The 13,661-nt window shown below is 35.7% G+C and overlaps 1 protein-coding gene across 2 annotated transcripts in view; it reads right to left on the reverse strand.

Moving 5' to 3' along the window:
- Positions 1-13,661, reverse strand: part of FSTL5 (follistatin like 5) — an 838,269-nt gene that overhangs the window by 764,500 nt on the left and 60,108 nt on the right. For both annotated transcript variants that reach the window (XM_037830939.1, XM_037830938.1), the window contains exon 2: positions 2,189-2,330. In XM_037830939.1, the coding sequence (XP_037686867.1) occupies positions 2,189-2,314 (126 nt within the window). In that variant the 5' untranslated portion in view covers positions 2,315-2,330. The remainder of the gene's footprint in view (positions 1-2,188; positions 2,331-13,661) is intronic.

Below are 13,661 nucleotides of genomic sequence, written 5' to 3' on the forward strand. Positions count from 1 at the left end.
TGGTGATGAGTTATGTGTATGAAAATAAAGCAAGGAAGAAGAAGGGGAAATGAGGACTGTCTATGTGTGTTCAGTTTTCGATCATGGTTTGGTAAGGTCACAAATAAAGCAGTGAGACTAACTGGAACCTAACAGGGATGGGAATCAGTGGTAAAAGGATGACCAATAATTCCTGGGATTCTAATACCAACTGGCACAAACAAAAATAAAAACTAAAATAAGATTAATCTTTAGGGTTATAGGGCAGGTAGTTGTGGGGGAATGATGGTGAGTGGAAATGACTTGCATAATTCAAGAACCCTCTTCAATTATCCAATCGAAGACACACTCTGATACACAAACACACACACACACAAATGAAGTTAGCATTTGCCTTTTTTAATTTATTCTCACCATTGTTCCAAGCAGTTTGAAGGTTTGTTATTACATGATATTCTCTGCTTCTATGATTTTAAATATTAACAATGAGGAATTACTTCTTATCTTTTAGAGGTAAAGAATTTGAGACAGAAAAGATTGGGAGGTGACACATCATTTTTGTGGGTAATAGTATTTCTAAAATAGTTTAACTCCTTTAATTTTTCCCTTCTTCAAAGCTTTATTAAAACTCACAGCAATATATAATATTTATATTATAGTTATCTAGTCAGGGAACAATCAGAAAAGTGTAATAATGCCTTCTGTCATTTCTCTGCCATTAATTCAATTAAACATTAGCTACAATTTTCGTGGCACTTGAGAATAAAAAGATGAGAAATGCATGATTCTTGACTTCAAGACACTTATAATTTAGGACAGAGAAATTGCACAAAACTGAATATTCACTGCATATGTTAGGGTAAATATGTTTGAGAACATTTATAAAGGAGTTATTATTTCCAAGCTTTGGGTGAGGATAAAACTGTTGATTAATCCATGAAGTAGAGGATATCACTGATAACTGAAAGACAGGTGAACAAGGCCAATTTTCCAATTGCAATTACCAGATTAGAAGCTTTAAAAAGTTATTTAGTTTTACCCACCATCAAATTTTTACAATGACTTTTGACATTGAAGTCTACTTTTACATTTAACTTTTTTTTCTATTTTCTAGCTGTCAAATCTATGCTGCATCTTATCCCCATCCAACAAATATATTTAATAAATATGAACATTGGAAAAATCCCTTAACCTAAGACTTTTATTTTCTCACTTATAAAATGAAAATAAAGGTGTCTTAAAAAGACTGTTTTGAAGATCAAATAAAATATTTAAAACTTAACCTAGTGTCTGAGACATAAAAAAGCTAACTACTCTATCAAAATATTATGATAATTTGAAAGAATATCAGCAAAATTATATGCAATGTAAATGCCAATAGCATGGATACAGTTCATATGAGAAAATCTATATACTTAAGTTAATTTCAAAAGTGATTATTAAAAACAAGTAGCATAAGAAATTTTACAATATACAATATTTTCTCACATAATTAGAATGCAATTTTGTGCTTTTTTCTACTTTCTTTGAAAACCAAAATGTATTATAAATTTTTATTTTGTCCAACAAAAAGTTGCTTGAATATATTATTTGCAATATCATGGACTCTAACTTATTATAAGCATTTAGTCTTCATAATTCATATTATTCTTGAATATACATCTCATATTTGAAAATATTTAGCAAAAAGAAGTGAAGTATTTGCCCATCAGTCAAGCCAAAGTTATGCCATTATGAAATAAAATTTTTCAATGATTACTATGAAAACAAATCCTTTGCCTATCTCCAGACTGCACAGACATCCCTTTTTTACCTTCAAGGCAAAGTTTCAGAATATAATGCTATTTTTCTTTTTAATTTAAAAAGTTCAATCTTAAAATTAATATGGAGATAATAGAAAATATCTGGTCTATTAGGTCTTAACATATTTACTTATTTTATGGATCCAATACTATTCATGTCAACTTTAATGACATATATTTTTCATGACCTATTTCTATTATTTATCTAGAATTTTTTAATTTCCAAAATTGTACATTTGCAAAATTATTACTATTTCATGTTGTAAAGTGTGTATTTTTTCATAGTATGGAAAATACTGAAAACATATCCTGAAATAAGTGCTCCTAAGTGAATAATAAACCAGATAATGAGAAGTTTAATTCATAATTTCAAGATAAAATGAGGAGATTTGAAATGCTGTCAGTACCTTGTGCCGCAATCTTAGCAGAGGTTGATAGGATTTAAGTCCATATCCTCCTTCTTTTGTAGGCCTTCCTTCTGATTCCAGAAAAACGAATCCGAGAACTAAAACAGCAGACCAGCACTTAAACATCCTTATTGCTTTTCACCTGTTGAAATTAAAATTGAAAATGATCAGAGAAAATACAGTATATATTGAAGAAATTTACCAAGAAATATTCAATAGCACATGGAAATCTTCATAGATCTAATCAAAATTTGCTGGCTGTTGCCAAGTGAGTCCATATTAGGTAAGCATCTCCAAAGAAAGAGCATCTCCTTTATCATACTAAATACTGTTTATTTCCATTCAGACAGCCTTACAAACATGAAGTAAGAAATATAAGAACCTATAAAAATGTATTGAGGAAAAATTTATAAAAACAAGTTGAAATAAAAAACTTAAAAAGAAAATATTGAACCACAGCTAATTTTCCAAAAATTCCTAATGAACAAATTTAACATACTTCTAAAACTTGAACTTCTCTTCAAATACATTTGATAAATAAATTATAACTATTACAGTTCATTGGTAAAAACTAGTAAGAGGTTAACAAGATTGATTTCTCTGGTAAGTACTTAATAAAACATTGGGATCAACAGTATTTATGAAGAGGGTTATATTTTGTCTTTAGTGCATTTTGCCAGTAGTATCTCAAAGAGCATTTCCTTGAAAATTGCTTTACCATTGATTTACAGTAAAAGCTCTTTGACTTTTTCTGCTGCTCTGTCTTTGGATATACCCAAGAAGTTGTAAAATGGCATACACTCACAGAAAGACTATGCCTTTTCAAAACAACCCCATGCTTTTAGTTCAACTACAATCCAACTCACCACTTTCTCCCACACAACTCCTTCCTTACTGTGATCACAGTAGGTCTCTTCTCAGCCTGCTAAGCCAATCTCTAATCAGACTTTGTGAGAAATTTAACCAATTGATTTACTCTGCTCTTTACTTTGTTTTAAACTCCCTTTCTCAATTATTTTTTCCATCTTTAAACATGCTCAATTAGCCCATATTGTAAGATAATTGTTTTCTCTTCTACTTTCTGAACTTTCTGAAAGAGTTGCATATATCATTGTATCCATTTTCTGATGCTAGTACACTTCTGTCATGCTTCTGCCCCCATCTCCATCAAAGTGATGTTTTACTCTCCTAAAATTTCTGACAACTCCTTCTCAGTCCTTTAGCAGGATCATCCTCCTCTTCTACTTTGCCATTAAATAACGCAGTTTATTGAATTTCATTGAATATCCACATCTCATCTGACTCCATACTCTTGTTCTAGGTTTCTCAGAATAGTTGTGCCAATTTGGATATATTATGTCCCCCAAAACACCATGTTCTTTAATGCGGTTTTGTGAGGGCAGCCATATTAGCGCTGATTAGGTTGGAATCCTTTGATTGAGTGTTTCTATGGAGATGTGACTCAATCAACTGTGGGCCAGCTGTTTGATTAAATTATTTCCATGGAGATATGGACTCCACCCATTCAGGGTGGGTGTTGATTAAAACACTGGAGTCCTATAAAAGAGCTTACAAACAGAAGGAGCTAGGATCAGCTTAGAGAGACATTTTGGAGACGGCCATTGAAAGCAGACTTTGGCTGATGCTTTGGAGATACTAGCCCAGAGTTTGCCCCAAGAAGCCAACACTGAGACAGTTTGAAGAACACCATTCTAAACGCAAGCTGGAAGCAAGCAGACACCAGCCACCTGTTTTCTGAGCTAACAGAGGTTTTCCGGGCACCAATGGCCTTTCTTCAGTGAAGGTATACTTATGTTTATGCCTTGGTTTGAACACTTTTATGGCTGTAGAACTAGAACTTTGTAACCAGATAAACCCCCTTTTATAAAAGCCAATCTATTCCTGGTATTTTGTACAATGGCAGCATTAGCAAATCAGAATGATAGTCTTTGCACACATTGCATCTCACTCTCCAGATCAGCATAGCTAGCCTACTCAACAGCTCTACCTTGATGTTTCAAAAGCGACTCTTCACAGTATTCATACCCTCAAAAAAGCCATGCTATAGATTTTCGTCCATCTATTTGACCAAGTCAGAAACAAAGGAAACATCTGTGACATCTTTCTTTCCTTTACCCTTCACATTAAATCCATTACTCAGTTCTATTAATTCTATCACCTAAATATATGTCCAACACATCAATTTCTCTCCAACTCTACTGTCACCACCCTAATTTATCAGGGCCTCTTCACAACTGACCTGTGCCAATCTCCTTCTTACTAGTCTTCCACATTTACTATGCACATGCACCCTTAATCCATTCTCCATGCAAGAGTAATAATCTTAAATCTAAACAGCATGATGTTATTGCCCTTTTTGATAACCTTCACATCTTCTCAATTACACTTAAGATAACAGCCAAAGACCTGAAACGGCCTGCAAGTTCCCACAGAGTCTAGGCTCTGCATGTCTCTCTCTCACTCTAGTTATCTGCTTTCCTACCACACTAGCTTTGTTCAGTTCTTTGAACTCATTTTGCTCCTCCCTGCCATATGTTCTTTATAAGTTGATTCAGCTGCTTGAAATATGCTCCTTTCCCCCCATTTATCACCCAAAGGCTTTCATATACCAAAAATTGCCTTGAAGAATCCCCTTCCCTTAACACCAAACCTGGGTTAATATTTCTTAACTTAGGAGTTTTCCACTCTCATAAATCAGTTTTCCTTCATTTCAGAGTAATGATTTCATGCATCACTAATATGAGTATCTTAACATTGTTAGTCTTCTCCTCTGGATTTTTATTTTCCTGAATGCAGAGATCCATTTTTTTCCACCATCACATCAGCTAGGTCTAGCAAATAACCTGGTCCTTACTAGACATTCAACAAATGAATGCATAAATGAATGACATCCCACATACAAGAATAAAAGAAAGATCTTGTTACCCTGCTTTCTGACAATGTTGAATGTAATTCCTGTTTCCAGTATGGCTACAAGACATCTGCAAACTAACCCCAAAAAACTAAATATTTTCATTTGCAATCCATCCCTTTTCTGTCATTTTAATGTATAGTCTAATTCTTCTCTCAGAGTTAAATATCTGTTTAAGAGACAACCAGATGGAACATTTAAAATCCAAGGTGAAGCCCCAAAATAAAGCAAACAGAACATGCTAGATGAAAGGATAGTTTCAACAAGGCTCTGAATACTTAGGCTTCCTTGACTGTCAACCAGTAGAGAGGGGAAGAGGCATGAAACGGACATTATCCCATTGTGCCTCTGGGTAAAGATAGGGTCATAAATTCCTAAAAGTGCTCATTTTAAGGGGTTCTCTCCCACTCCTCAAGTTCTCTCTCTCTACAAGTGTGTGTTGATGTATGGTTGTGCATGAGTGTCTACATACATACTACACATGGCTACCAGTATCTCATCTATTATAAAATACAGAGCGAATGAAGAATTAATTTATTAATTTTAATAGGTAACTGAAAAGCTCATAAATCTGGGATGAGCAAACTTCCACACATTGATAATTAGATCAACAGTATCTTGAAATCTTTTCTCTGCCAAAATGCAGTAAGCTAGAAATATCTGCCCAAAAGCTTGATTAAAATAAAAAAGTGTAAACCTTCAATGCTACAAATGCAACTTATTTGTACTATTTTAACTCACTTCTCTTATATTAAAATCAATATTAAATGTTTCATTAATAGTCTAAAATTTCTTAACAAAACTAAGTTACAGAAAAACAAAAATATATGTGCTTTATACAGCAGAAGCTATAGCATACAACTGTAATGATTTACTTTGTATCACTAATAAATCTAAACAGAATTAATATTAAAAGTCAGACAACCTTTCTCTTTTGTTAGGAGCACTCCAATTTCTATTACTGATAGGCATTGGAGATCAGCAGCATAATGTGAACAGCCAAAAAAGACAATGGACAAAACCTAATTTCTGTGTTTACCTTTTGTGAATGGCTATTTTGTAAGATTTGCTCCATTCAGATATCACCAAGAAAAATAATTGCTTCCAACCATATAAATATCAAACAGCCACTTAAACAAAAAAAATGCCTGTTCTCAAGGGATGCTGGAAGAGAATTATCATCTTATTTCTCTTCAGCTATAGGATCCAAAGATGTCATTAGTATATCTTTAGAAGTCCACTCATCCAGAGAAGGTAATCTAGAAATTGTTGATAAATCAGCAGTAATCAATCTCATGATATTCTGATTCATGTTCTCACTTTCTCAGTATAGCAACCTCTGACAACCTGTTCGGTTTTCATAATTAATTGGCAGTTTGTTGACAGCTCAGTAAGAACACTGAAAAGCATATGACTAAAACAAACCAGCTGGAACAGATGGTGCAATAATGATCCTGCCACTTTTCCTTGTAGTCTCACATGTGGATGGAAATATTAGAAAACAACATTATTATTAACTTAGAGAAAACAAAATGCATATGTATGTAAAAAGGATCTGCCTAGCATTGGACTTAACAAAGTAAAACTTAAAAAAAGGTGAGGGAGATGAACAGAGGTTTCTCTTCTTCAAAAAACATTATTTTTCTCTGAAATAAACTTTTTTTTTTTTTTTAACCACATGGCGCAATATTCCATGCTGCTTATGGTGGTAGATTTAGAGTAGTTGCATTATTTGGTAGATTCAACTTTGAAGGACTTTGCTTTGGGTACATATTCTCTAAAATCTCATTTCTATTTACTTAGGAAAAGAAACTAAGGGTGTTAAAGTGTTGCCTTAAGAACAAAGTACACAGGGGTGGGGCAAGATGGCGGAGTGGTGAGGTGCAGAATTTTGTCTCTCCCCTAGAGCAGCTGGCAATTACCCAAGAACTATAGGAAACAGTGTTTTCGGGGTCTCCAGTAACCAGTCACACATCGGACGCAAGTCTGGAATTGAAGGAAAAGCTGAGATCGCAGCGAACATTGTAAGTTCCCCGGACCAGGAGTCTTGCGCCCCTCCCCACCCAGACCTCACAGACTGTCTTGTGCTGGCTCCCTGAAAGGGGAGGGGGAACCCCCAAAAAGAGCAGTCTGCTGAGGGCAAGAAGGGGGCTCAAGCCAGCCTCAACTGCAGAATTAATTAATTAACAAATTAATTAACCACTTTTTGGAGCTGGGGGTGCTAAAGAAGGGCTGGGCTCTGAGAAGGGGGGCACATAAAAGCAGACACCCATTCTCAGAATCCAAAAAAGCCATTTTTTCCCCCTACATTTTGTCCCTTCTGGCTTCTCACTGATGCCTTATCTTTTTGCATTTCAATAGCCCCCAACAGGGGTGGAATTGAAGCTGTTGGAAAGTAATTATCAGACAATAGCCCAAGTACATCCCTAAATGCTCTATTCTGACACTGACAAAACTTCCAGGCTGGGAAAGACTTTTAAAAGGAACTCCTTTTTTTTTTCTTTTTTTCTTTTTCTTGTTTTTCTTTTCTTTTTTTTTTAATATAAAAGTAAAATGTGGTTATTTTCTATCGGAAAGCCCAGGTTGAGGGACTAGGCTGGGCTTGGGGGCAGATAGAATACCCACAGTTTTTGAGTTCTGGATTCACTTCTGAAGAAGGTCTCCACCCCCATCTTTAATTGGCAACTCAGGCTGACCAAGGAATCTAGCTGGAGATGCCCCAAAGAAGAGAGGGGAGAAGGGAATAGTGCCACTGAGAGACAACTGGAGTTCTGAGGATTGGGAGAGTGGAGGGAGGTCCAGCTCAACTGGCAGTCCTCCTTCTGGGAACTCAGACCCCAGGGGCTGGAATTCAGATTCCAGCTTCAGTCAGCCATGCCCCTGACAGGATCAGAGTCACCAGGAGAACTAAAGTCTACATACCTCCTTACACTGGTGGGGGAGCTGCGGGCTGGCAAGCGCCACGTGCTGGACAGGAGAGGAAAAGCATCAATTCTAAAGGCCTCATAGGAAGGTCTCATTCTCAGGAAAACTTCATACCCTCCCAATGAGACCTGGACCTCTCTAGACTGGGAAAATCTGACTGGTGTTGACTATATCTGAGGAGACCCTCTCATAAAAAGGCTACATAGAAGCAGAGCAAGAAACAGAAAAAACAAGAGGGGAAAAATTCTGATCAACTAAATAGAATCTAAGTTAGAGGTCTAGAATAAGTTGAACTGAATAACAGAGGCCAGAGAACAAAGCCAACCAACAAGAAAACCCCTAGGTAAAAGATAGGAAACAAGCTCCAGAATAAACTAATCAAGAAAATCAGCTGCCTAGACAACTTAAGATAACAAGCTATACCAGGAAAAACAAAAATACGGACCAGCCAAAGGAACAAACTAATAGTTTAACCGAGATACAGGAGTTGAGGCAACTAATGCTAAATAAATTCAATGAAATGAAGGAAGATATAGTGAAAGAGATGAAGGATATAAAGAAGACACTGGATGACCATAAAGAAGAATTCATAAACTTGAAAAAACAAATGGCAGAACTCATGGGAATGAGGGCCACAATGGAGGAGATGAAAAACACAATGGAGGGACACAATAGTAGATTTGAACAGGCAGAAGAAAGGATTAGTGAACTGGAAGACAAGACCTTTGGATTCATACACACAAAAGAACAGATGGTGAAAAAAATGGAAAAATACGAGCAGGGTCTTAGGGAGCTGAGTGACAACATGAAACACACAAATATATGTGTTATGGGTATACCAGAAGAAGAGAGGGGGGAAAGGGGCAGAAAGAGTAATAGAAGAAATAATAACTGAAAATTTCCCAACTCTTATAAAAGATAGAAAATTAGAGATTCAAGAAGTACAGCATACCCCAAATAGAATAGATCCCTATAGACCTACTCCAAGACACTTACTGATCAGATTGTCCAATGTCAAAGACAAAGAGAGGATTCTGAAAGCAGCAAGAGAAAAGTAATCCATCAAATACAAGGGAAGGTCAATAAGACTATGTACAGATTTCTCTGCAGAAACCATGGAGGCAAGAAGGCAGTGACACGATATATTTAAGATGCTGAAAGAGAAAAACTGCCAACCAAGAATTCTATATCCAACAAAACTTTCTTTCAAAAATGAGGGAGAGATTAAAACATTTTCAGACAAACAGACACTGAGAGAGTTTGTGAATAAGAGACTAGCACTATAAGAAATACTAAAGGGAGTGCTATAGGCTTATAGGAAAAGACAGGAGAGAGAGAGAGTTGGAGAAGAGTGCAGAAATGAAGATTATCAGGAAAGGTAAAAGGAGAGAGAGGGAAAAATAAATATGACATATAAATTCCAAAAGACAAAATGGTAGTAGAAAGTACTGCCCTTACAGTAATAACACTAAATGTAAATGGATTAAACTCCCCAATACAAAGACACAGACTGGCAGAATGGATTAAAAAACAGGACCCATCTATATGCTATCTACAAGAAACTCACTTTAGACACAAGGACAAAAATAGACTGAAAGTGAAAGGTTGGAAAAAGATATTTCACTCAAACAACAACCAGAAAAAAGTGGGAGTAGCTATATTAATATCAGACAAATTAGACTTCAAAAGTAAAACAATTAAAAGAGACAAAGAAGGACACTATATATTAATAAAAGAGTCAGGTCATCAAGAAAACATAACAATCATAAATATTTATGGACCAAGCCAGAATGACCCAAAATTCATGAGGCAAACACTGAGATCACTGAAAGAAGATGTAGACGGCTCTACAATAATAGTTGAAGACTTCAATACACTGCTTTCATCAATGGATAGAACATCTAGACAGAGGATCACTAAAGAAACAGAGATGTTGCATTGTATGATAAATCAACTAGACTTGACAGACATTTATAAAACACTACATCCAACAACAGCAGGATACACTTTTTTCTCAAGTGCTCATGGAATATTCTCTAGGATAGACCACATGTTGGGTCACAAAGCCAGTCTCAACAAACTTAAAAATATTGATATTATACAAAACACTTTCTCAGAGCATAATGAAATGAAGTTGGAAATAAATAAAAGGCAGAAGGTCATAAAATTTGCAAACATATGGAGGCTAAACAACATCCTCTTATAAAACCAGTGGGGTAAAGGAAGAAATTTCAAGAGAAATTAGTAAATACCTCAAGGCAAATGACAATGAAAACACAACTTATCAAAACTTATGGGATGCAGCAAAGGTGGTGCTGAGAGGGAAATTTATTGCCCTAAATGCCTATATTGAAAGAGAAGAGAGAGCAAAAATTGAAGTCTTAACTGTTCACCTGGAGGAATTAGAGAAAGAACAGCAAACTAACCCCTAAGCAAGTAGAAGGGAAGAAATAACAAAGATTAGAGCAGAAATAAATGCAATTGAGAACAGGAAAACAATAGAGAGAATCAACAAAACCAGAAGTTTGTTCTTTGAGAAAACCAATAAAATTGATGGACCATTGGCTAGGCTAACAAAAAAAAAAAAAAAAGAGAGAGCAGATGCAAATAAATGCAATCAGAAATGGGAAAGGAAATATAACTACCGACCCTGCAGAAACTAAGGAGATAATGAGAAGATACTATGAGCAACTATATGCTAATAAACTAGGCAACTTAGATGAAATGGACAACTTTCTAGAAAAGCATAAACAACCAACAATGACTCAAGAAGAAATAGATGACATCAACAAACCTATCACAAGTAAAGAGATTGAGTCAGTCATCAAAAAGCTGCCAAAAAGGAAAAGCCCAGGACCAGATGGTTTCACATGTGAATTCTACCAAGCATTCAAGAAAGAATTAGTACCAATCCTGCTCAAACTCTTCAAAAAAATTGAAGAAGAGGGAAAGCTACCTAACTCATTCTATGAAGCCAACACCACCCTAATACCAAAATCAGACAATGACACTACAAAAAAGAAAATTATAGACCAATTTCTTTCATGAATATAGACACAAAAATCCTCAACAAATACTCACAAATCAAATCCAACAACACATTAAAAGAATTATTCACCACGACCAGGTGGGATTTATTTCCAGGTATGCAAGGCTAGTTCAACAAAAGAAAATCAATCAATGTAATACACAACATCAATAAATCAAAGCAGAAGAACCACATGATCATCTCAATTGATGCACAAAAAGCATTTGATAAAATTCAACATCCTTTCCTGATGAAAACACTTCAAAGGATAGGAATAGAAGGGAACTTTTTCAATATGATAAAGGCAATATATGAAAAACCCACAGCTAACATCATACTCCATGGGGAGAGACTGAAAGCTTTTCCTCTAAGATCAGGAACAAGACAGGGATTCCCACTATCACCATTGTTATTCAACATTGTGCAGGAAGTTCTAGCTAGAGCAATTAGACAAGAAAAAGAAATAAAAGGCATCCAAATTGGAGAGGAAGAAGAAAAACTTTCACTATTTGCAGATGACATGATTCTATATGTAGGAAATCCAGAAAAATCTACCGCAAAGCTACTAGAACTAGTCAATGAATACAGCAAAGTGGCAGGCTACAAGATAACATGCAAAAATCTGTAGTGTTCCTATACACAAGTAATGGGCAACTAGAGGAGGAAGTCAAGAAAAAAATCCCATTTACAATAGCAACCAAAAGAATCAAGTATTTAGTAATAAACTTAACCAAGGACACAAAAGACCTTTACACATAAAACTATAAGAAACTGCTAAAAGAAATTGGACAAGACCTAAAAAAAATGGAAGAACATACCATGTTCATAGATTGGAAGACTAAATATAGTTAAGATGGCAAGTGTACCTAAACTGATTTACAGATTCAATGAAATACCCAATTCAAATCCCAACAACTTACTTTACAAGAAATAGAGAAACCCATAACCAAATTTATTTGGAAGGGGAAGGTGCCCTGAATAGCGAAAAATATCTTGAGAAAGAGGAACGAAGTGGGTGGTCTCACACTACCTGACTTTGAAGCATACTACAAAGCTACAGTGCTCAAAACAGCATGGTACTGGCATAAGGACAGATATACCAACCAATGGAATCGAATTGAGTGTTCAGAAGTAGACCCTCGCATTTACGGACAACTGATCTTTGATAAGGCAATCAAGCCAAAGCAACTGGGAGAGAGCAGCCTCTTCAATAAATGGTGTTTGGAGAACTGGATATCCATTTCCAAAAGTATGAAGGAGGATGCCTATCTCACACCTTATACAAAAATTAACTCGAAATGGATCAAAGACCTAAACATTAGCACCAAGCCCATAAAACTCTTAGAAGAAAATGTAGGGCAATATCTTAAAGATCTTGTGATAGGAGATGGTTTCTTAGACCTCACACCCAAGGCACGAGCAACCAAAGAACAAATAGACAAATAGGATCTCCTTAAAATTAAACATTTTTGTACATCAAAGGACTTTGTCAGAAAAGTAAAAAGGCAGCCTACACAATGGGAGATGATATTTGGAAACCGCATGTCAGATAAGGGTTTAATATTCCAAATATATAAAGGAATCCTACATCTCAATAACAGAAAGACAAACAATCCAATTAAAAAATGCTCAACTTCACTGGCTATTAAGGAAATGCAAATCAAAACCACAATAAGATTTCATCTCACATATACCAGAATGACCATTATCCAAAAAACAGAAAATGACAAGTGCTGGAGAGGATGTTGAGAAACAGGCATATTGATTCATTGTTGGTGGGAATGTAGAATGGTGCAACCACTCTGGAAGACAGTGTGGAGGTTCCTCAGGAGGCTAAATATAGATTTGCCATATGACCCAGCTATTCCATTGCTAGGTATATACTCAGAGGAACTGAAACTTAAGACACAGACATTTGTAAACCAATGTTTATTGCAGCATTATTCATGATTGCCAAGAGACGGAAACAGCCCAAATGTCCATCAACAGATGAGTGGATAAACAAACTGTGGTATATACACATGATGGAATACTATGCAGCTGTAAGACAGAACAAAGATATGGATCATACAATAATGTGGATGAACCTTGAGGACATTGTTGAGTGAAGTTAGCCAGAAACAAAAGGACAGATTCTGTATGGTCTCACTAATATGAACAGACATTAATGAACAAACTTTGGGAGTTAAAAGCTGACAACACAGGTGACCAGGAGATAGAAAGAGGGCAGAGACCAGCCATTTGATGCTGAAGGACTATAGAATGTTTAGGATTGATTGTATAGATCCAGAAATAGATAGCATAATACTGCGTGATGGTAGTACAGTATTGTAAGTACACCGAACAAAGATGTCTGTGAGTAAAGTTGAAAGAGGTGGGATAGGAGAATGTATGACACCAGAGGTAAAGATAGATGATAAAGACTGGGACTGTATAACTTGGCAAAAACTGGAGTGGCCAATGACTATTACTAAATTTACAAATATAAAAATGTTTTTGCATGTGGGAGACCAAATGAATGTCAACCATGTAGAGTGTTGAAAAAGGGATGGTATTCAGCAAAAAACATAATCAAAGCAAACTGGAGT

This window comes from Choloepus didactylus, chromosome 3 (genome assembly GCF_015220235.1).
Source record: "Choloepus didactylus isolate mChoDid1 chromosome 3, mChoDid1.pri, whole genome shotgun sequence".
In the NCBI taxonomy this organism is placed as follows: Eukaryota; Metazoa; Chordata; class Mammalia; order Pilosa; family Megalonychidae; genus Choloepus; species Choloepus didactylus.